At 38.6% G+C, this 25,121-nt stretch overlaps 1 protein-coding gene across 2 annotated transcripts in view; it reads left to right on the top strand.

Moving 5' to 3' along the window:
* Window positions 1-25,121, top strand: part of LARS1 (leucyl-tRNA synthetase 1) — a 66,758-nt gene that overhangs the window by 16,682 nt on the left and 24,955 nt on the right. For both annotated transcript variants that reach the window (XM_063724302.1, XM_063724303.1), the window contains 15 exons: window positions 3,483-3,595; window positions 4,497-4,560; window positions 6,173-6,240; window positions 6,340-6,565; window positions 10,006-10,093; window positions 10,176-10,252; window positions 10,760-10,813; window positions 11,985-12,125; window positions 14,260-14,337; window positions 19,377-19,462; window positions 19,553-19,618; window positions 19,740-19,822; window positions 20,542-20,680; window positions 21,033-21,245; window positions 23,832-23,889. In XM_063724302.1, coding sequence (XP_063580372.1) covers window positions 3,483-3,595; window positions 4,497-4,560; window positions 6,173-6,240; window positions 6,340-6,565; window positions 10,006-10,093; window positions 10,176-10,252; window positions 10,760-10,813; window positions 11,985-12,125; window positions 14,260-14,337; window positions 19,377-19,462; window positions 19,553-19,618; window positions 19,740-19,822; window positions 20,542-20,680; window positions 21,033-21,245; window positions 23,832-23,889 — 1,554 coding nt within the window. The remainder of the gene's footprint in view (window positions 1-3,482; window positions 3,596-4,496; window positions 4,561-6,172; window positions 6,241-6,339; window positions 6,566-10,005; window positions 10,094-10,175; window positions 10,253-10,759; window positions 10,814-11,984; window positions 12,126-14,259; window positions 14,338-19,376; window positions 19,463-19,552; window positions 19,619-19,739; window positions 19,823-20,541; window positions 20,681-21,032; window positions 21,246-23,831; window positions 23,890-25,121) is intronic.

The raw sequence follows: 25,121 nt of genomic DNA, 5'->3' as shown, positions 1-25,121 counted from the left end.
TAAATGTTTGTGTTCTGACTGCTCCACTGACTGGCTTGTTTCCCTCTTTCTCTCCTTGGTTTTCCCTGTTTTCTAATAAACAACAATCTTGAAGCCAGTTATTAACCTTATAATGGCCTCTAAGTGTTCGTGTGAAAGGGAGAGTCGCATGTCTCTCATTTTAAGTAAAAAGCTAGAAATGATTAAGCTTAGGAAGGCATGTTGAAAGGCAAGATAGGCTAAATGCTAGGCCTGTTGTGCCAAACAGTCTGCCAAGTTATGAATGCAAAGAAAAGTTCTTTTTTTGTTGTTTTTTGAGATGGAGTCTCGCTCTGTCACCCAGGCTGGAGTGCAGTAGTGTGATCTCGGCTCACGGCAACCTCTGCCTCCCAGGTTCAAGCTATTCTTCTGCCTCAGCCTCCCGAGTAGCTGGGATTACAAGCGTCTGCCAACACGCCTGGCTAATTTTTGTATTTTTAGTAGAGACAAGGTTTCACTATGTTGGCCAGGCTGTTCTTGAACTCCTGACCTCAGGTGATCTGCCCATCTCAGCCTCCCAAAGTGCTGGGATTATAGGCATAAGCCACTGTACCTGGCCCAAAGAAAAGTTCTTGAAGGAGATGAAAGGTGCTTCTCCAGTAAACACATGAATGATAAGAAAATGAAGTGACCTTATTGCGGATATGGAGAAAGTTTGGTCCATATAGAAGATCAAACCAGCCACAACATTTCCTTCAGCCAAACCCTAATCCAGAGGAAGGCCCTAACTCTTCAGTTCTGTAAAGGCTGAGGGAGGTGAGGAAGATGCAGAAGAGAAGTTGGAGGCTAGCAGAGGTTAGTTCTTGAGGTTTAAGGAAAGAAGCCATTTCCATAATAGAAAAGTGCAAGTTGTAGCCTGGGCGTGGTGGCTCAAGCCTGCAATCCCAGCATTTTGGGAGGCCAAGGTGGGTGGATCACCTGAGGCCAGGGGTTCAAGACCAGCTTGGCCATCTAGGGAAACCCTGTCTGTATTAAAAATACAAAAATTAGCTGAGTATGGTGGTGGGCTCCTATAATCCCAGCTACTTGGGAAGCTGAAGGAGGAGAATTGCTTGAACCCAGGAGGTTGCAGTGAGCTGAGACTGCGCCATTGCAACCCAGCCTGGGCAACAAGAGCGAGACTCTGCTGCAAGGTGAAGCAGCAAATGCTGATGTAGAAGCTGCAGCAAGTTATTTAGGGGATCTAGCTAAGATCATTGATGAAAGTGGCTACACTAAACAACAGATTTTCAATGTAGACAAAACAGCTTTCCTCCAGTGATTAAGATGCTGTAAGATTTCCATAGCTAGAGAGAAGTCAGTGTCTGGCTTAAAGGATGGGCTGTTTCTTGTTAGAGGCTAATGTGTCTATTGACTTTAAGTTGAGATCAATGCTCATTTACCATTTGGAAAATTTTAAGGCCTTTAAGAATGGTGTCAAATCTACTCTATGCTCTATAAATGGAAATAAAGACTGGGTGACAGCACATCTGTTTAAAGCATGGTTTTGTGAATGTTTTAAGCCCACTCTTGAGACTTATTGCTCAGGAAAAAAAAATATTTCTTTCAAAATATTACTGTTCATTGACAATGCACCCAGTCACTCAAAAGCTCTGATGGAGATATACAAGGAGATGAATGTTTTTATGCCTGCAAACACAACATTCATTCTACAGTCCATGAATCAAGGAGTCATTCAACTTGTAGGTCTTCTTATTTAAGAGATACATTTTATAAGGCTATAACAGTCATAGATGGTAATTCCTCTGATGGATCTGGGCAAAGTAAATAGAAAACCTTCTGGAAAGGATTCATTGTTCTAGATGCCATTAAGAACATTCATGATTCATGGGAAGAGGTCAAAATATCAACATTAACAGGAGTTTGGAAGAAGCTGATTTTAACTCTTATGGATGACGTTGAGAGATTCAAGACTTCAGGGGAGGAGGTTACTGCAGATGTGGTAGAAATTGCAAGAGAACTAGAATTACAAGTGGAGCTTGAAGATAAGCCTGAATTGCTGTAATCTCATGAGAAAACTTGAATGGATGAGGATTTGCTTCTTATGGATGAGCAAAAAAAGTAGTTTCTTGAGATGGAGTCTGCTTCTGGTAAAGGTGCAGTGAACATTGTTGAAGTGACAAAGATTTTGAATATCACATAAACTTTAGTTGATAAAGCAGTGGCAGGTTTTGAGAGGATTCACTCCGCTTTTTTTTTTTTTTTTTGAGACGGAGTTTTGCTCTTGTTGCCCAGGCTGGAGTGCAATGGCATGATCTCGGCTCACTGTAACCTCTGCCTCCCGAGTTCAAGTGATTCTCCTGCCTCAGCCTCCCCAGTAGCTGGGATTACAGGCATGCGCCACTACACGTGGCTAATTTTGTCTTTTGTATTTTTTTTTTTTTTAGTAGAGACGGAGTTTCTCCACGTTGGTCAGGCTGGTCTAGAACTCCCGACTTCAGGTGATCCGCCTGCCTTGGCCTCCCAAAGTGCCGGAATTACAGGCATGAGCCACCATGCCCCGCCCACTCCCAGTTTTGAAAGTTCTATTATGAGGAAAATGCTGTCAGACAGCATTGCATGCTACAGAGAAATCTTTGTGAAAGGAAGAGTCAATGGATGTGGCAAACTTCATTGTTGTCTTAGTTTAAGCAATTGCCATAGCCATCACAACCTTCAGTAGCCACTTCTCTGATCAGTCAGCAGCCGTCATCATTGAGGCAAGACTCTCCACCAGCACAAAGATTACAACTCAACTGAAGGCTCAGATGATTATTAGCATTTTATAGCCATGATGTATTTTAAAATTAAGGTATATACATTGTCTTTTTAAATATAAGTTTATTGCATACTTAATATAATTCAATATAATATAAACATATATATGCCTTGGGAAATCAAAAAATTTGTGTGACTTGTTTTGTTGTGGTGGTTTAGAACCAAACCCACAATATCTCCCAGATATGTCTGTATATTTGTGTGATTATATGAGATTTGGACCAACTCCTAATTTTAGAATAATATATCCCCTGTATGCCACTAAAGAATTAGTACTGTTATTGTCAGACTAGAATCTGACATTGCTTATGGGTCTCATAACAATGAATACTTCACTATTTGTTGAATTAGGATGTATATTGACATATTAACAATTAGTAGAAAGGAGCTTTATTCAAAGAATGTGAAGAAGCCCAAGTTTAACTTGAATATTTAGGAATACATAAAGGTAGGATTAAATGTTTCTTCTTAATTTATTATAGCTTCTATATGTTTGTTAATATGTATATGTATATGCTTAAAAACATACTTTAAGTAAATTAAGGTAATAATTGTGATATACTTTTAATAGTGGAACTTGGAAAATTATTTTTAATAGTTGATCTGATTCAAAGTTAGAAGAGTAAATAATTGATTCATAGGAATTCTTACTCAAACAAAATTTGTGTATTTCTCAGTAATTGCCTTTTAAAACTTTCCTTTTATAGGTAGACTGGCGTCGTTCCTTCATCACCACTGATGTTAATCCTTACTATGATTCATTTGTCAGATGGCAATTTTTAACATTAAGAGAAAGAAACAAAATTAAATTTGGGAAGCGGTGAGTTTGTTATACTTGAGCATAGTAAAGCAAAAATCAGTTGGGCATGGAGGCTCACGCCTGCAATCCCAGTGCTTTGGGAAACTGAGGTGAGGGGATTGCTTGAGGCCAGGAGTTTGAGACCAGCCTGGGCAACATAGCGAGACCGCATCTCTTTATATAAAAAAAAAATTAGCCAGGCATGGTGGCATGCACCTGTAGTCCTAGCTACTTGAGAGGATGGGGCAGGAGGATTGCTTACATGAATAAATAAATACCGTGTAGCCTACCTTTTCCCATTATCTTTCTGTTTTTAAAATACATTTTTTCTATTCTTTTGTATCCTTTGTTTTCCTTTTTTCCTTACCAGTGTCTTAATTTGTGTGAGCTGCTTAGTGTTTATGACAGATATAACCAGGGAGAATGGAAGGGTGGGCTTTTATTATCTTACTAAAGATTCTGTTCAGTATTCCCTGCCAAGCAGAAAAGTAATCATTTGATTTGTGTTTTATTTTATACTTTGTTCTATAAATTAAGATTCTTCCTTGATTATGTAGATTAATCAAGGAAGATAACTTAAGAAATGAAAATAAGTTATCTTCCTTGATTAATCTACATAATCAACTTCCTGATAGTTTCATTTGTTAAGTCAATTTATGTTTTATAATCTTTTGTTCAATACCACAAAGCCAAGATCCGTGTGTATTTTTCAGTGGTATTACCTTTGACGAAGGTAGAAAGCTTTCATTAAATAAGTAGGTTGACAGTGGAACTACCATAAGAGTACACATAATAGATACAGATATCTACTCAGAAATTCTAGTTACAAGACATGTAAGAAATTAGGTGCAACACAGGCAAATATGGTAGGATAAAATGTGAATATTATAATAATGTTTGTCACTTTTTGTTTATTTTTTAGGTATACCATTTATTCTCCGAAAGATGGACAGCCTTGCATGGATCATGATAGACAAACTGGAGAGGTGATTATTTGTGAGACAGAGTAGCTATTATAATAATCCTTAATATGACCATAGAGTTTAAGAAATAGAAACCTAAAAATAACTTCTTCGTAGTGCTGAGAGATGTAGTCCTGATACTCTGGTGGATATGAAGAGGAGATAGAATATCAATACAGGTACCTGTATCTTGTGTAGTACCTAGCTATCCTAAGAGTCATCTGAGGACAGCTGCATCGGTTTGTTACAGGAAAGCACATTGTTTAGCCTCACCCCAAAATTGCTGAATCAAAAGTTCTGGGGGTGGGGCCCAGGAATATCTTTTTTTTTTTTTTTTTCCAGACAGAGTCTCACTTTTTCGCCCAGACCGGACTGTAGTGGCGCTATCTCGGCTCACTGCAAGCTCCGCCTCCTGGGTTCATGCCATTCTCCTGCCTCAGCCTCCTGAGTAGCTGGGACTACAGGCGTCCGCCACCACACCTGGCTAATTTTTTGTATTTTTAGTAGAGACAGGGTTTCACCGTGTTAGCCAGGATGGTCTCAATCTCCTGACCTCGTGATCTGCCTGCCTTGGCCTCCCAAAGTGCTGGGATTACAGGCGTGAGCCACCGTGCCCGGCCTCCAGGAATATCTTTTTACGAGCTCTCAATGTGATGTATATGCATGCTAATGTTGTGAAGCACCATCTGGAAAATAAACAGCTCTAAAAAGAAAGCTTGGGGAGAGGTAATAAGATATGTGACTTAAGATTTGATGTACACAGATTCCAGTTATATTTGCTTTGATCATGTGCCTTCTTGCTTATTTCCAAAGTGCTTCTAGCCATGCCTAGAAGTTCATTCTAATTCCTGTAGAACACATGATTAACATTATTGTCTGAAATACTTGAATAAATCAAGAGTAAGTGATTTGGCTAAATCCATGGCACAGTAAAAGTCAATGACAATGCCAGCATCTGAACTTATGATTCCCTATGATTGCATCATTCTTTATTACCATCTTTGAACATATTTTCAAAATCAGCCTTCAGTTTTGATGTAATTTATCTAAGTGAGAGTTGATCAAAATTTTAAAAGATTTGAGAGACTTAAGACCCAGTAAAATTTTAATATAGCCAATGGCAGCAATATCCTAGATTTCAGTAATCCTTTGTAGATTTTTCAAAGCATTTTTCATCCGTTATCTTGTGTGTTCCTCAGGACAGTCCTATCTGAGATACAACATCCTTATTTTACCAATAAGGAAAGAAAGGGTTAGAGAGATTATGACTACCTTGGGTCCAACCATTAGTAAGGGAGCAAATTAAGTTTAGAATGCACATTATCTCTGACCTCTGGTCTAGTGTCTTCCTTTGATGACTACTATGTGGGACATGCCCTGGGATGGAATTAGGGTTGTGTCTTCTCACCTTCATTTTGGCAAACACTATTTTGGGCAATTACTCCAAATCTCTCCTAACATACTGGACTTCTGTGTGGGTATGGTTAGCACACCACTGGCAATCGTTTCTCTGGAAAAAAAAATTAATAATGCAAGAACCCATTTTAGGGATTTGAATCAGATCTCTCACATAGATTAGCAGGTTTAAGGCAAGTCTTTTTTTTCCTTCAAATTTTTGTATCGTTTCTTTGCTTAGGGTGTTGGACCTCAGGAATATACTTTACTCAAATTGAAGGTGCTTGAGCCATACCCATCTAAATTAAGGTAGGTTTGCCAGAGTAATTGCTTTATCATTTCTGAACCATCAGATGGTTGTTACACAGTTGACATGTTTTTACATCAATATTTGTTTTTTTTTCTCAGTGGCCTGAAAGGTAAAAATATTTTCTTGGTGGCTGCTACTCTCAGACCTGAGACCTTGTTTGGGCAGACAAATTGTTGGGTTCGTCCTGATATGAAGTACATTGGATTTGAGACGGTGAATGGTGATATATTCATCTGTACCCAAAAAGCAGCCAGGAATATGTCATACCAGGGCTTTACCAAAGACAATGGTGTGGTGCCTGTTGTTAAGGAATTAATGGGGGAGGTAAGTTGGATAGCAGATTTTTTATTTTAATGCATAAATTTCAAGGAAAATTTCAACAATGAATATTGAGAAAAGAGCATTACAACCTTAAAAAATGAGGTGTACATGCAGTACAGTGTGTAAATCTTGTGTGTTTTGGTGCATTTTCATATGTATATACACTTAAGCACCACCTAAATCAAGATATAGAACAGTTTTAGCACTCCAGAAGGCTCTCTTATGTCCATATCATTAGTACTCACCTCTCTCCTCCAAAGGTAACCACTGCTCTGACTTCACCAAAGATTAGTTGTTCTTGAACTTTACATAATGGAATTGTATAGTCTGACTGTTTTGTGTGTGGCTTCTTCTGCTTAACATGATGTTTGTGAGATTCATACATGTTGTAGGAGTAGTTCTTTTTTATTGTTGTGTAATATTCATTGTATGACTGTATCATAAGATAGCACATTTGATTTTTAGGTTTCAACTCGGTAAATATCTGGTTGAAAAATATAAGCAGTCCTCCCCAAGAGATTTAATAGCTGCATTAGTCATTATATTATTTTAAAAATACTATTACCTGAATTCGTGGTAATACTAAATTTGGAATTGTAGCTGCCTTTTTTTTTTTTCGTGTGAAGAAAGTCTTGGTTGATATTAATTAAATATGGATGGTTACACAGCTCATCTACTTTATTTTATTTTTATTTTTATTTTTGTAGACAGTTTTGCTCTTGTTGCCCAGGCTGGTGTTCAGTGGCGTGATCTCAGCTCACTGCACCTCTGCCTCCTGAGTTCAAACGATTCTCCTGCCTCAGCCTCCTGAGTAGCTGGGATTACAGGTGCGCACCACCATGCCCAGCTAATTTTTTGTATTTTTAGTAGAGACAGCATTTCATCATGTTGGCCAGGCTGGTCTTGAACTCCTGACCTCAGGTGACCCACCCGCCTCGGCCTCCCAAAGTGCAGGGATTACAGGTGTGAGCCACTGCACCCAGCCTTATCTACTTTATTATCAATATTTCTGAGTGTGTTTAATTCCATTTAGTGAATGCTGATCTTTGGTATCTTAAATAATTTTTTAAAAAGAAAAATATGAGTAGAGTACCATCTCAGTTCTTTTAAATTGAACTATTTTATTCCTTATTTAATACTTTTTATTTGATTGCAGTATATTTACAAGTCCCAAAATTCAAAAAACACAAAAAGATACAAAAGTTCCCCATTCTAGAGGTAGTTAGTAATATCTGTGTGTTGTGTATCCTGGTAATATTTCATGTATACACAAGCGAATACGCACATACTCTTTGTCCCTCTGTTTTTACACAAATGGCAATATACTTTATATGGATTGTACCACATCTTGCTTTTTTATTTGTATCTTGGCAATCATTTTGTCAGTACATAAACAGCTTCTTTATTCTCATTTTTTTATAGCTACATAATATTTCATTGTTTGGCTGTACCACAATTTACTTAACCATTCTCTATTAATGGATATTTGAATTGTTTCCTGCCTTTTTCTGTTAAAAGCAGCACTGCCACATCTCCTTAGTTCCTAATGTTGGAATTTTGTCTGAGAAGTTCTTGGGAACAGTATTAGGGATACACATGTTTTCCTATTCTTAATGCAACTTTTCTCGCTGTTAATTTGAGCAAATTCTGGCGTGAGGGACATGGATGTTATAAATTGCAAAATAGTTTCAACCTTTAAAATGGTTATAATATTTAGCTGTCATCCATATGACTGCAAATTCTATAAAGGCAGGTTATATGTATATATATGAATAAAAAGGGATGGGTGGGAATTATGTGGAAAGGAAAAGTGTGTTCCTTAGCTAGAGCAAGCAGCTGCAAATTCTTTATTGCCATCTGAGAATTTGGGTCTAAAATTGCTTAATCTTTTGGATTTTTTCAAGTGAAATTAGAGCTATCCTTTTACTTTGTCTTCATAATTACTATTTTAAATAGATATGTAGTTACCCGTTCTTGTTCCTGTAACATATTTTGTTAAATCATTTTTTCTATCATTGGAAGCTTTAGTTGTTTCCAGGCTTTCCTAGTATAATTAACTCAGCATTGGGTAGACTCGTTTAAGAAAGAATAATTAGTTGTTGTTGAGTCTGAGTTACATGAACATTTTGTGGCTTTTGCTGTGGATTCCTATATTTTCTTCAAGGAGTACAATGTCACAAACAACGTATTAGTATACTCATGTCATCATAATATTGACAGATTTAGTTATTATAATTATTAAAAATTATTTTTCCTGGACAGGCACGGTGGCTCATGCCTGTAATGCCAGCACTTTGGGAGGCTGAGGTGGGTGGATCACCTGGGGTCAGGAGTTCAAGACCAGCCTGGCCAACATGGTGAAACCCTGTCTCTACTAAAAATACAAAAATTAGCCAGGCGTGGTGGTGCATGCCTGTAATCCCAGCTACTTGGGAGGCTGAGGCAGGAATCGCTGGAACCTGGGAGGCGGAGGTTGCAGTGAGCTGAGATCGTGCCATTGCACTCCAGCTTGAGTAACAAGAGCAGAACTCCATCTCAAAAAATAAAATAAAAATAAAATTATTTTTCCTCTAGTAGGTATAAAAGAATGTGTTTTGTTTTACTTCATATGTATTTTATTTGTATTCTTTTCTTTATTTTTTGAGATGGGATCTTGCTCTGTCACCCAGGCTAGAGTGCAGTGGCACGATCTTGGCTCACTACAACCTCTGCCTCCTGGGTTCAAGCAATTCTCCCGCCTCAGCCTTCCAAATAGCTGGGACTACAGGCGCATGCCACCACGCCTGGGTAATTTTTTGTATTTTAGTAGAGATGGGGTTTCACCATGTTGCCCAGGCTGGTCACGAACTCCTGACCTCAGGCAATCCGCCTGCCTCAGCATCCCAAAGTGCTGGGATTATAGGCGTTAGCCACCGCGCTCAGCCTATATTCATTTTTTAATTGACAGAAATTGTATTTATGGTACGCAATATGTTTTGAAATATATATATATACATTGTGAAATGGCTAAATTGAGGTAATTAACAAATTCATACCTTACGTACTTACCATTTTCTGTGGTGAGAAGAATTAAAATTTAAATCAGGTGCAGTGGTGTGCACCTGTAGGGCCAGCTACTTGGGAGGCTGAGACCTCAGGAGGCTTGCCTGAGCCCAGGAGTTTGAGCCTGTAGAATGCTATGATAGCACCTGTGAATAGCCACTACACTCTAGCCTTGGCAACATAGCAAGGCTCTGTCTCTTAAAAAAATCTACACAGCAATTTTCAAGTATAAAATGCATTGCTATTTCCTTTGGTCACCATGTTGTACAATATAGCTCTTGAATTTATTTCCACATATTTTTGATTACTAGCTTCTCAGGGCTTAAAATATTAACATAGTTTTAATTCTAATGGTCACAGTGAATTACTTCACCTTTTATATTTATTTTTTTCTTATGCAGGAAATTCTTGGTGCATCACTTTCTGCACCTTTAACGTCATACAAGGTGATCTATGTTCTCCCAATGCTAACTATTAAGGAGGATAAAGGTAAAGAGTTTATTTATTTCTAGAAATATTTTGATAATCACGTGTTGGTTCTAGTTATTAATTCCACACTTTGTTTTATAAGGCACTGGTGTGGTTACAAGTGTTCCTTCCGACTCCCCTGATGATATTGCTGCCCTCAGAGACTTGAAGAAAAAGCAAGTAAGTATCTGAGTTTCATATTTGTATTTCGTCCTCACCATCTCATTGCTTAGGTACTGCTGAACTGCACTGTGGGACTAGGCTAAAAAGCTATGCATTTATCTTTAAACTGCTACCTCTAACTTGTTTCTTGATGTTTATATATTTTCTGTGGTTTGAATTTTAAATGTGTTTCACAGAATTTTGAAAAAGTTTTCTGATATTCACATTTTCATTGAAATCTGGCATATGAACCTCAATTTAAGTGATATGTGTATGTCTATGTACATTTTTGCTTTTGGCTGTATAGTTTCATTTAGGCTATTCACTATAACTTTAGCTATTAAATTTTTGAAGGTTACAGATCCCTTTTGAGATATTTGGCAGAGTTAGACAATTGCTCCCTATGGAGAGGAGAACAAATAGAAACTTTAAAGAAACTTTTAAGAAAGTTTGGAGGTTGCTTCTCTCAATGATTCTACCAGTAAAGTGTTGATCATTATTGTTAACTTGCAAATTTTTCTGTAGGCCTTACGAGCAAAGTATGGAATTAGAGATGACATGGTCTTGCCATTTGAGCCGGTGAGTACATAGATAATTCAGAATATTCACATCCATCTCTTTATCAGAGAAAAAGAAGAGCTAACATGTTTTCCTTATAACAAAATTAGTTGGTGGAGTATGAAAATAAGAGTTTGCTTAAGGATTTACTCACTTTAATTTGATACCTGCTATGGTAGATAAGAGCAAAAGGAAAACTAACAAGCATTTTCTTACCACCTGGCACCTGCAGTTCTGGAACAAATAGCTTTTTAGCATCACCAATTTTATAGTAGCTTGCTTTGCTAGTATGATCAATTTCCTGGCTTCTAAAGATAAAATTTTGCCCTTTTCATGAATGTTTATTTGTAACCATAATAACTTTAACAAAGTCCTGTACAACTCTGTTTTATGTTTCTTGTGTTTTCATGTTAGTATCTATAGAAGAAAAACTTTTAAATTACTAGCAAATGATTTTCATTTCATGAAAGATCCAGAGGAATTCATATAAACCAAAAGCACAACCATCCATGAAACTAGTTGTTTACATCAGCAGTCCCCAACTTTTTTGGCACCAGGGACTGGTTTTGTGGAAGACAATTTTTCCATGGATCAGCAGGGTGTGGTAGGGGAATGGTTTTGGGATGAAACTATACCACCTTAGATTATCAGGCATTAGATTCTCATAAGGAGCAAGCAACCTAGATCCCTCCATGCACAGTTCACAATAGGGTTCGTGCTTCTATGAGAATCTCATGCCACCCATGATCTGACAGGAGGTGAAGCTCAGGGGGTGATGCTCGCCTGTTGCTCACCTCCTGCTGTGCAGCCTGGTTCCTAATGCCATGGACTGGTACCAGTCCACATCCTTGGGGTTGGGAACCCCTGGTTTACATCATTTTGCTAGTTTCAGTATGAATTAGTTAGATAATTGTATGCCAGTGGAGGATAGAGTGTTGGGAAAGGTGTGTGTGGTGGGGGAAGGGCATTGGGGGTGTTGGTACACAGAGTATGGGTAGTTCCTGTGGAGAGTAGGAGGACAAATTTACATCTGGAAGTTAGTCACTCTGTGATTACTTAATGTGTGGCAATGTCATAATGACATATACAGTCTGAAATGACTTAATTGGACATTAGAGGCAAAAGGACTTGTGCCTTATAGAGCTGTGTGTTCAGTCAGTGTGAACACGTTCCTGATTGCTGTTTGCTGCAGGTGCCAGTCATTGAAATCCCAGGTTTTGGAAATCTTTCTGCCGTAACCATTTGTGATGAGTTGAAAATTCAGAGCCAGAATGACCGAGAAAAACTTGCAGAAGCAAAGGAGAAGATATATCTAAAAGGATTTTATGAGGGTGTAAGTAATAATTTTTTTTAGTTTTTATTTGATTTACTCCATGCTCTGTGATTTTCTTAATTAGAAAAATGTAGAAAAATTTAACATAGTTTCAGCTATACATTGATTTGAGAGCTTAATATGAGAATGTATTCTATTTCCAAATTTCTAATTTTTGTTTTTATCATGTCCTTTGCCTAAAAGCATTTTCAGAAATTGTCTTTTTCGTGCCCTCTAGGAATCTCTATGGAGTGAATTTCTTGACAAGATATTAAAAATTAGTTCATATTATTATGCAGTAAACTTCAAAGATTTATTGAATGGAGAATACCTGTTCCCTTCTTTTGCTCTTTTAGTTAAGGAGTTCATATTTTAGATAAGCAGTTTTATTCAGTCCATTAATTTATTTATTAATGTCTACTAAATGCCAGGTGAGTTCAACAAACATGTTCTGAACCATTTGTTTCTCCTAATTGTGCATATGTTAATGTGGTTTACATTTCCATGGAAAGAAGGCTAGGCTAGAGAACATAAAAATCCAAACAAGTTGTTAGGTGCTTCAGATTCAAATGAAGATTTTTAAGGACATCAACAAGAATGTTTTTTAGTTTTAGCTTTCCTACATTTTTCTGGATAACCAAGAATTGGTTACATATCTTTTTTTTGAAGTGACACATATTTTGAATGATGATAAAAGCAGCACTTATGTAGCACTTACATATTAACTTACTTAATTCTGAAAATAACCCCATTCTGAAGTAGGCACTCTTATCTCCAATTTACAGATGAGGAAATGGAGGCACAAAGAGATTAACTGATTTACTTGAGATTAGCCAGATAGTTAGCCAGTGGGAACTGGGATTCAAACTAGGTAGCCTGGCTATGGGATTTGCATGTGTGTGTGTGTGTGTGTGTGTATGTGATGGAGTCTTGCTCTGTCTCCCAGGCTGGAGTGCGGTGGCGCAGTCTCAGCTCACTGCAGCCTCCAACTTCTGGGTTCAAGTGATTCTCCTGCCTTAGACTCCTGAGTAGCTGGGACTACAGGCACGTGCCACCATGACCGGTTAATTTTTGTATTTTTAGTAGACATGAGGATTTCACCATACTGGTCAGACTGGTCTCAAACTCCTGACCCCAAGTGATCTGCCTACCTTGGCCTCCCAAAGTGCTGGGAGTATAGTCTTGAGCCACTGCACCTGGCCAGATTTGTGTTCTTTTTTTTTTTTTTTTTGAGACGGAGTCTTGCTCTGTCGCCCAGGCTGGAGTGGAGTGACTCAATCTTGGCTCACTGCGACCTCTGCCTCCTGGGCTCAAGCAATTCTCCTGCCTCAGCCTCCCGAGTAGCTGGGATTACAGGCCCCACCATCACACCCAGCTAATTCAGATTTGTGTTCTTAATCACTACACTCATTAAATATAACTTTATAATGTTGGATTAAATAGATATTGAAGTATTTTGGTATGTTAGAGGTTTAGAATGTCAAAAGAGAATGCATGTCTTTTCTACCTAAGATAGAAACAATTTGAGAGAAATATAAGAGTCATGTAGATGAAAATAAGAGTCATGTAGGTGAAAATATCTGCTTTATTACCAGAAAGCTGGAAGGTGATTGAGGCTTAATTGATGGCAACAATGGATAAGCTAATACTTTTCCCTAGCACGTAATTGGCCTACTGAAAAAAAGATAGAGGTGAAAGAGTAGGCCTCCTTCTAAGAGCAAGCTTTATCACATGGCCAGGCAAAGAATACTCACCTGCAGCAGGTGGGGTTAGAAAGAGGAGCCTAATGAGATGAAGCCGAATATGCTTAGTTCCTTCAGAAACCACGAGGAATGAGGTGAGTGAGTGTAATTGAAGTCTGTCCATGTGGAAACTTAAGAAGTGGAAGTGAGTATTCCTTCCTGATCATGCTCACACTAGGTATCTCCGTGATACCTAGTGAGGTGGGTATCACTGACAGAACGATAAGTGTGTTATAAATATTAGTTATCCATGCTATACCAAAATGAAAAATTATCGTTATAAATATGATAAATTTCATACTAAAAATATTTCGGTGGGCAGAAGCAAGTTTAGTTAGGGAAAATTAGGAAAGAAACTCAAGGCAGATTCTAACTGTTTTGTATGTGGTTTTTCTCCCTTCTCATCCTTTTAGATCATGTTGGTGGATGGATTTAAAGGACAGAAGGTTCAAGATGTAAAGAAGACTATTCAGAAAAAGATGATTGACGCTGTATGTGATAGGCTGTGCTCTGAAGCCTGTTTTCGAAGAGCTGTTAGTTAATAGACTTGATAGTGTTATTAGCAGTGAGTTCTACAGTAGAACCTGGAGCTGCAATAAAAATATCATATAGTTTTGCGGCAGAAAATAGACCTATTTAGCAATTCATTTAACTTGAACATCCCATCTATAATGTTGATAAAGATAGTGTTCTAAAGTCGATGTGTGCATAGCATGCATAGAGAACTTTGATGATATTTCTGGCAGTGGCCATTTTAGATACTGGTAGTTACAATCCTTTCTTTCTGTGGTGTTTCTGTCATCCTCCTCTCATCCCTCCATTTTTGTTATAACTCTCTTCTATTTAGCTGAGTTAACCCTTTACATTTTTATTTTTGACAACTTTGTATACCCATGATACAGAGAGACAATGGTCTGTTAGGCTTGTTGAAATAAAAAAGCAGCAATTTCCTCATCACTTTTCCATAATTTAAATTTCTCTTCCTTGGAGGGGGTAACATTTAATCGTTTTAGTATTGATCTCCAGCTCTTTTTTTTTTGAGACGGAGTTTCGCTCTTGTTACACAGACTGGAATGCAATGGCGCGATCTCAGCTCACCGCAACCTCCACCTCCTGGGTTCAAGTGATTCTCCTGCCTCAGCCTACTGAGTAGCTGGAATTACAGGCATGAGCCACTATGCCTGGCTAATTTTGTATTTTTAGTAGAGATGGGGTTTCTCCATGTTGGTCAGGCTGGTCTCGAACTCCTGACCTCAGGTGATCCACTCGCCTTGGCCTCCCAAAGTGCTGGGATTACAGGCATGAGCCACCATGCCCGGCTGATCTCCATCTCTTACAGATCTCTGATCTAAGTGCTTGTAATGTGATTTTTTTTTTTTCAGGGTTAGGTATCAGCCACTAACCTCCTACTCTTGGAAGGAGTAGGAGGAAGATCAAGGTTACACTCTTTCCCCTGCTTTTTGTTTTCTCTAACGTCCCACATTTATTGGTATATACTACTCCATACCCTGTCTTCTCCGTACACTGTAGTTATAACAAATGTTAGGTCAATAGTTATTATTTACATATTTTTGAGACATGGCTTATCCATAATGTAGTATACAATAATTTTTCATCCTCAGCTTTTGGTTTTCCCTGGGATTAATAGTTATGTTTATTTTTAAAAAATTCTTAATTAAAATACACTTGTCAGTACTCCATTTCTCAACTCTTTTCCAACTGTCTATTTCTTTTCTTACTCAGTTCAAACACATCAGTGTGCTTTCAGTTCCATCTCAGAGAAAGCTCTTCCAGAGCTTTCTGGCTTTAGTCTGAACTGGTTGCTTACTGTCCTGATGCACAAATCTTGGATGTTCCTCCACTATTACTAAGAATACCCTTTGCTCCTCTTGAGCTGGATCTCCTGTTTCCTTAATCCCATGTCTGTGTCCTTCTTATATTCTTTCTCATTTTGGTGAAACTCTGCCTCTGATAGCTTTTCTGAGAAAGGGTACCTGGAAGGTAAATTGTTGTGACTTTTCATGTCTGAGATATGTCTTCTATCTTTATATTGGATTGCCTGGGTATAGATTCTGGATTGGAAATAATTTTCCCTTAAAAACCTGAGGGTATTACCTCATCATCTTTTGGTTCATTGATGCTATTAAGAAGTTGAAAACTCTTCTGGTAGTGACTGATGTTTTTGTAAGTAGCTTGTTTCCCCTGACTTTGGAGGCTTGTATAATCTTTTTTCTCCCAGTATCCTGAAATTTCATGATTTGTCTTTGGTGTAGGTCAATTTTCATTCATTCTACTTGGTACTTGGTGGGCTCCTTCAATCTGGAAACTTGTGTACTTCAATTTGGGGAACATTTCTTGACTTTTTTCTTGATGATTTTATTTTTTTCTTATTCTCTATTTTCGCTTTTTGAATTCCATCATTCAGATATTGAACCTCTTAGATCCTGGCAGTCCTGTTGGTCCTCTTTGTGGGATAGTCCCTCATCATTTTCTTCCTGAGCTTTTCTTTACTATGTGCTTTTATTTACTATTTGTGTGTGTATATGAATACAAACTTATAAGAACTTATTTTTAAAGAATCATATGGAAAATTTCAAATGTATAAAAAAGTAGAGAGTAGAATGATAAATTCCTGTAATACCTATCAACCGGATTCAATAATTACTAATTTTGGGCCAGTTCAATAATTGATTCTTGTTTTCTGATTGATTTTTTTTTTTTTTAAAGAGACAGGGGTCTTGCCATATTGCCCAGGCTGATCTGGGTTTGGGCTCAAGTGATCGTCCCACTTCAGCTTCTTGAGTGGCTGGGACTACAGGCATGTGCCTCCATGCCTGGCTGATTTGTTGTAGGATGCTGTTCTTGTTTCATAGACGGGACATCTTAATCTTACTTCTCTGAGGAAGACTGTTGATATATAATATATTTGGGTGTAAAAATAAATGTTTTTGCTTATGGGTAGGACTTGTCACTAGGCTTCACTGGGGGAGATCTAGAAAGAGCCATTTGGGCCTTGGCGACTCCCGGATGTTAAGTTTTTTTAGTATTTGCTTTTGGGTTTGTTAGATTTCCCGACAGAAGATTCTGCCAATCTCTAGCTCAAAAGGTCTAAGTGGCCAGGCATAGTGGCTCATACCTGTAATCCCAGCACTTTGGGAGGCTTAGACGGGTGGATCACTTGAGGTCAAGTTTGAGACAAGCCTGGCCAACATAGTGAAACCCTGTCTCTACTAAAAATACAAAAATTAGCCGGGCATGGTAGTGTCTGCCTCTAATTCCAGCTATTCGAGAGGCTGAGGCACGAGAATAACTTGAACCTGGGAGGCAGAGGTTGCAGTGAGTCAAGACGGCGCCACCACACTCCAGTCTGGGCGACAGAGTGCTGTCTCACAACAAACAAAAAAGTCTAAGCAACTGAGCATTTTGGGAGTTGGAAGGGAGAAGATAGCTAGGAATGTGTACCAACATCTGGTGTGCTGACTTTCACTTAATTCCCCTATTTTTACTATGATATTTGTAACTTTGTCTCTAGTTCAGAGACTTTCTTTTACCTTTTCCAGAGAATTAGCCTTTTTTTTTTTTGGTTCTGATATAGGTAGGGGCAGTATATGGGGTTTTAACCTCTATTTTATTTTATTTTATCTTATATTATTTTATGTTTTTTTTTTTACCACTTCCCAGATACCCACTTCTTTAAATGACTTTAGTTGGTGCTCCTCTTTTCAGTCTCACCTTATCTCTCTCTCCCTCTCTCTTCTCTTTCTTTTTTTTTTTCGGAGTTTTGCTCTTGTTGCCCAGGCTGCTGGAGTGCAATGGCACGATCTCGGCTCACCGCAACCTCTGCCTCCTGGCTCAAGCGATTCTCCTGCCTCAGCCTCCCAAGTAGCTGGGTGTTACAGGTGTGCGCCACCATGCCCAGCTAATTTTGTATTTTTAGTAGAGAATGGGGTTTCTCCATGTTGGACAGGTTGGTCTTGAACTCTTGGCCTCCCAAAGTGTTAGGTTTATGGGCATGAGCCACCACGCCCGGCCCTTATCTCTATTTCTAGAGCTATTTAATGCTACCAATTTCTGAATCTCTTTCTATTTAATGCCACCAATTTCTGAGGTACTAGAGTGCAGAGTGGATTGCTTTTCAGCTTTTTCTATTGTCGTAGGATTCAGATAGCTTTTTAATTGCTGCTAATATATTTGTCATTCATGTTGCTTTTTTGTTTTCAAAATTCAGTTAATATTTTTTCTTCTCATTCATTTTGACTTTGCAGGTTCATGCCATTTGTAAAACCCTCTTTGTTGTCTTTTTATTGGAATTTTGAGAGGGAATTAAATGTCTGTTTTTAATCTACCATCTTTAAACCAAAATTCCAGCTATTTAATTTCAGCATGAAGAATTGCATTAAAAACAGAGCAGTGAATCATTTTATGAATAATAATGCTGGATTTTATTTTTAAAAATTATCCTAGCCTAAAATGTTTAGGATTATCATAGCATTAAGAGAGATTTATATTTGGTAAGAAATCAAAAGCATCGTCAATTTTCATGCTTAAAGTATTTAGGATCATAATAGCAGTAAGAAAGATTTATATTTGGTAAAAAATCAAAAGCATGGTCAGTTTTCTAGTGGAAATTTTTCGTGGCACTATAAATCTTTAGTAACAAGATTTTCTATGTTTAGTCTTTGTATATCTTTTTTTTTTTTAAGCAGTAGTTTATAAGAAGGATAAAAGCAGCGCACCAGCATGGCACATGTATACGTATGTAACTAACCTGCACATTGTGCACATGTACCCTAAAACCTAAAGTATAATAATAATAATAATAAATAAATAAATAAAAGAAAGATAAAAAGCTGCCATAGGGCTGTGCACAGTGGCTCACGGCTGTAATCCAAACACGTTGGGAGGCTGAGGTGGAATACTTGAGCCCAGGGGTTCGAGACCAGCCTGGGCAACATAGTGAGACCCTATTTCTATAAAAAAATTAAAAAATTAACTGGGTGGGTTGACATGTGCCTGTAGTCCCAGCTACTCAGGAGGCTGCAGTGTGAAGTAGAAGGGTCACATGAGCCAGGAGGTCGAGGTTGTAGTGAGCCATGATAGTGCCACTGCACTCCAGCCTGGGTAACAGAGCAAGACCCTATCTGTCAAAATAGAAACAAAGCAAAAAAAACATAAAACCCCAAAAAACTGTCATAGGAAGCCCAACCTTCAAACCATAGGATTCGAAACTGCTAACCATCTTTTGTGCTTTTTTTCCTTTTTGTTCACTTTTTAATTTTTCACTGAAACGAAATAATCAGTAGCTAGAGAAAGTGATCCACTTGATGAAGATTCATGCCTTTTTAAAAGCAAGTGTTACATAGAAGGAGAGGTAGAAGATAACTGACCCTGAGAAGGCGGGGAAGACATAATGAAAATGTGGGGTTTCAGTTATTGGTGGTATAGCATTTTTTTATAGTAATTTTTATCCTTGAGGAGTGAAGATTGATTTGACATAGTATCTAATATATGTTTATTTACTTTCCTTTAGGGAGATGCACTTATTTACATGGAACCGGAGAAACAAGTGATGTCCAGGTCGTCAGATGAATGTGTCGTGGCTCTGTGTGACCAGTGGTTAGTCTCTCTTACAGCAAGAAAATTCCCCTAGTCAATTTGCTCACCTTTGACTTAAAAAAAAAAACACATCAATTTGTCCACTCCCAGGTACTTGGATTATGGAGAAGAGAATTGGAAGAAACAGACATCTCAGTGCTTGAAGAACCTGGAAACGTAAGATGGGAGAAAGTGATGAAGGAGGAAAAAGGAGATGAAAAATGTGGAAACAGTAAAGTTGAAATGCAACAAAAAAATGAACCAATAAAGATACACTTTGTCTTTTGCTCTTTTCTAGATTCTGTGAGGAGACCAGGAGGAATTTTGAAGCCACCTTAGGTTGGCTACAAGAACATGCTTGCTCAAGAACTTATGGTCTAGGTAAACAAACTTGAAATTTTTCTGTTTGGATAACCTTGCCAGTTACACAGAAAATATACATTTTTACTTTTTTTCCCCCCTCAATTCTAGTGTTTTCTGAATTGAAAGCAAGAGGTTTTCTTTGGATGGTCATGAAAACTAGGATATAGTCCACTATCATCTACTGTGTGGTAGAAATATGCCCTCTCTAATCTATATAGATTTTGTGATGTGACTTTTTTATGGAGAGACTCTAAGCTTCAACCATTTGTCTTTTTTTTCTCTTTTTGAGACAGAGTCTTTCTCTGTCGCCTAGGCTGGAGTGCAGTGGCGCAATCTCAGCTCACTGCAACCTCTGCCTCCCGGGTTCAAGAGATTCTCCTGCCTCAACCTCCCGAGTAGCTGGGATTGCAGGCACCCGCCACCATGCCTGGCTAGTTTTTTTTGTACTTTTAGTAGAGATGGGGTTTCACCATGTTGGCCAGTTTGGTCTTGAACTCCTGACCTCAGGTGATCCACCTGCCTCGGCCTCCCAAAGTGCTGGGGTTACAGGTGTGAGCCACCGTGGCTGCCCCATTTTGTCTTTTATTTACCATTTTATTTTTATTAATTATCCAAGAATAATTTAAGAGCTTCCTAAATAAGTAGCTTTGTAAATGCTATAGCCCCCGTCTTAAAAATGTGGATTCCTTAGATGAAATGTCTCTTAGGTTCCTCATGCGTTACTTTTTATTTTTCAGGCACTCACTTGCCTTGGGATGAGCAGTGGCTGATTGAATCACTTTCTGACTCCACTATTTACATGGCATTTTACACAGTCGCACACCTGTTGCAGGGGGGTAACTTGCATGGACAGGCAGAGTCTCCGCTGGGCATTAGGTTGGTAAACAGATAAGGGAAAGGAGCATAATTTGTCAGTAAGAGTTGTGATGTTTGATTTACGTATTGAAATGTTTTAATAAGATTTATTTCACAGAATTTTGTCATGATGTTTTTGCTTTTTTACTATTGAACTGGGAAAAATTAATAAATAGCCCCGTACTATCATCATCTATTCTTCATTCTTATGGAAGCTGTTGTCCTTAGTTGTTCTTGTAACTACAGTAAGAAAGAGATTCCTAATCCATGGTTAGATTCAGGTATTGATTCTTCCAAGAAATTACGTATGTGTGTGTATGTATATATATATATATATATATATATGTAATAGTTTGTTTTATTTTTAATACAGACCGCAACAGATGACCAAGGAAGTTTGGGATTATGTTTTCTTCAAGGAGGCTCCATTTCCTAAGACTCAGATCGCAAAGGAAAAATTAGATCAGTTAAAGCAGGAGTTTGAGTTCTGGTATCCTGTTGATCTTCGCGTCTCTGGCAAGGATCTTGTTCCAAATCATCTTTCATATTACCTTTATAATCATGTGGCTATGTGGCCGGAACAAAGGTGAATGATAAAATAGGTGTGGACTAGATTTATTGATTGTCAATAGGGGTGTCTTGTGTCTTCAAATATCTAAGAAATTATTGTGGAGGGGCTGGTATAGATAGATTTGCCAGTTACATTCTTTTTCTTATCTTAAATATGTACTAAAGCAGAAAGGCCACCTCCTATCTCTTACATCCAGAAATCCACATACCTACCCCAGGCACCAAAGCATGTCATACCTCAGGTGCATTGCTGGTCTGCTAGTAATTCATTTGACTTGTTAAATGCAGGAATAATTGTAGACCATTAGAATTGGAAAGAACCTTCTCTTTAGAGCGGAGAGCCCCAAGGTTCCAGCATTAGTTGTAGTAACATTCTGACTAGAGTCTGTTTCTTCAGAGTAATCCTTCTGTCCTTTTCCCTCTTTACCCAGACGTGTCTACTTTTACCTCTAGTTCCTCAAGTAGCTGAGGAAACAAACCTCTCAGTCTGTTCAAATTTTATTTCATAAAACCAAAACAATTTCTTAAGCCTTCTTGTATTTAGAATAAAATTACATTTTTTCCTTCAACAGTAAAACAAAGATTTTGAAGTAGAGGAATAAAATAATGTTTTTTTTTTTTTTTTTGAGACGGAGTCCAGGCTGGAGTGCAGTGGCATGATCTCCACTTGCTGCATCCTCTGCCTCCCGGGTTCAAGCAATTCTCCTGTCTCAGCCTCCCGAATATTTTTTATTTTTTTTGAGACAGAGTTTTGCTCTTGTTGCCCAGGCTGGAGTGCAATGGTGTGATCTCAGCTCACTGCAACCTCCGCCTCCTGGGTTCAAGCGATTCTCCTGCCTCAGCCTCCCGAGTAGCTAGGATTACAGGTGTGCACCACTACACCTGGCTAATTTAGTATTTTTAGTAGAGACGGGGTTTAACCATGTTAGCCAGGCTGGTCTCGAACTCCTGACCTCAGGTGATCCACCCGCCTTGGCCTCCCAAAGTGCTGAGATTATAGGCATGAGCCACCGTGCCCAGCCCAGAGGAATAAAATAAATTTAATGTGGTTCTTACACTACTTGTCATCCACTGTTATTACTTACCTAATTTATTTATTTATTTTTCGACAGAATCTCACTCTGTCATTCGGGCTGGAGTGTAATGTCAGGATCTTGGCTCACTGCAGCCTCAACTTCGCAGACTCAAGTGATCCTCACACTTCCGAGTAGCTGAGACTAGCCACATGTCACCTTGCCTGGCTAATTTTGTTTATTTTTTGTTGAGACGAGGTCTCACTTTGTTGCCCAGGCTTGTCTCAAACTCCTGGACTCAAGCGATCTTCCTGTCTCGGCCTCCCAAAGTACTCAGATTACAGGTATGAGCCACCGTGCCTGGCCCTAGTATTTTTCTCTATTCTTTACAATGCATTTGTAGGCAAATTGGTATCTCAGAAGTATTATTTACCAATAAGTTGAATCTTCACTCCTTTGCACCAATTTTTTTCACATTTGTTAGGTTTTTAAAAATTACAAATAAGTATTGACATCAAGAGCTTATGCCAGATACTTTTTAAATCACTTTTAATAACTCTTTTTACTATAGCTTTTCGAGGAAGGTCTTTAATATCCATGTCTGTAGGCAGGGAACTGTACTGAGGAATAAAGAGGAAGAAATCATAACCCAAAGCTACCCAGCTAATGAAGATAGTACAAGTATGCAAACCCAGAGAGATTGGCTCCACAACTCTTGCTCTCAACCCCCGATATGATCTCATTGCTAGAATGAATGAATGATGTGTACATAGTTTGAAAATGTAAAGAGTACATAAAGGCAAAAAGTTAAAAGTGAACTTTCATCCTTGCCTGCACACTACTCTATTTCCCAAAATTCATCATGATGCTATTGGTTTCTTGTGATTTTATATACCAGCATCTGATATCTCTATTTGTTAATGTATACAAAGATACCACATTGTTTACACTGTTCTGTCTTATGTTTTCACATATATATGTGTGTGTGTATATATATGTGTATATATGTGTGTGTGTATATATATGTGTATATATATATGTGTGTGTGTGTGTGTATGTATATACATTTGTTTGAGAGGGAGTCTCACTTTGTCGCCTAGGCTGGAGTGCAGTGGCGCGATCTTGGCTTACCGCAATCTCTGCTTCGCGGGTTCAAGCAACTGTCCGCCTCAGCCTCCCCAGCAGCTGGGATCACAGGCGCCAGCCACCACACCTGGCTAATATTTGTATTTTTAGTAGAAATGGGGCTTCACCATTCTGGCCAGGCCGTTCTTGAACTCCTGGCCTAATGATCCACCCTCCTCGGCCTCCCAAAGTGCTGAGATTACAGGCGTGAGCCACTGTGCCCAGCCTTCACATATATTTTTAAGATCTTTTTATATCTATACGTGTAGCCCCACCTAAGTAGTTACATCATTGTATACCTGTATCCTAGTTTATGTAGCCAGTCCTTTGATTTGTTTTCACTTGCCGTTACAAAAAGGACTATAGCAAACCTTTATGAGTCTATTAGCTTTTACCTCAAAATTTTAAGCCAGAACTATCATCTTTGTTTCTTATTTTCTGTCTTTAAACATTTATCTGTGAAGTGACAAATGGCCTACAGCTGTGAGAGCAAATGGACATCTCCTCTTGAACTCTGAGAAGGTAAGGCTTATTGCAGCTTAAAAGTTTAAAATTCTGTGGAAGGCTTTTCAGATTTAAGGTGTTGCACTTTTTTTTAATGTGTGTAAGAAATAATGTGTCCAGGTGTGGTCTCATGCCTGTAATTCCAGAGCTTTGGGAGGCCAAGGTGGGAGGATCACTTGAGGCCAGGAGTTCAAGACCAGCCTGGACAATATAGTGAGACCCCATCTCTACCAAAAAATTAGTAAATAAATAAGAAATAATATGAATTAATCAGAGTTAAAAACCTTCTAATGAGCATATTTAGGACTAAGCATAAATTAATTTTTTTTTTTTTTTTTGAGATGGAGTCTCGCTGTCTCCCAGGCTGGAGTGCAGTGGCGCCATATCTGCTCACTGCAAGCTCCCCCCTCAGGATTCACGCCATTCTCCTGCCTCAGCCTCCCAAGTAGCTGGGACTACAGGCACCCGCCACCATGCCTGGCTAATTTTTTTTTGTATTTTTAGTAGAGACGGGATTTCACCGTGTTCGCCAGGATGGTCTCAGTCTCCTGATCTCATGATCCGCCCGCCTCAGCCTCCCAAAGTGCTGGGATTACAGGCGTGAGCCACCGCACCCGGCCTATAAATTAATTTTTATCTTCAAAATTGAGCAAGGGGAGTAGATAGTATTAATTGAAGAGAGAGATAGGGAAAAGTTACCTATTCATAACATTTGTATTTAAAGTGGCCAAAGGTGACACAAATTGCAACTGAAGTAAGGAGAGAAAAAGAGAGAGAGACAGGGACAGGAATCATAAAGAGCTTAGCATTGTGACCCAGAAGAGTTTTCTTTTCCTTTTTTTTTTGTTGTGACGGAATCTCACTCTTTCACCCAGGCTGGAGTGCAGTGGCACAATCTTGGCTCACTGCAACCTCCACCTCCCAGATTCAAGCGATTCTCTTGCCTTAGCCTCTTGAGTAGCTGGGATTACAGGCGCATGCCACCATGCCCGGCTAATTTTTGTTTTTTTCCGTAGAAATGGGGTTTCGCCATATTGGTCAGGCTGGTCTCGAACTCCTGACCTCAAGTGATCGCCTGCCTCGGCTTCCCAAAGTGCTGCGATTACAGGCATGAGCCACTGCACTTGGCCATTTTTTTTTTTTTTTTTTCACAAATCCACTTTTATTGACTTTTCATTAGTTTAAATCCTTGAGGGGTACAGCATCCCTCCGATTCTGTGTCCAATAGCCTTAGCAGGAAGATTGTTTAG

This window comes from Pongo abelii, chromosome 4 (assembly GCF_028885655.2).
Source record: "Pongo abelii isolate AG06213 chromosome 4, NHGRI_mPonAbe1-v2.0_pri, whole genome shotgun sequence".
Lineage (NCBI taxonomy): Eukaryota > Metazoa > Chordata > Mammalia > Primates > Hominidae > Pongo > Pongo abelii.
Note: the sequence above shows the minus strand (reverse complement) of the source record. Positions and strands in the feature narration are given on the sequence as shown.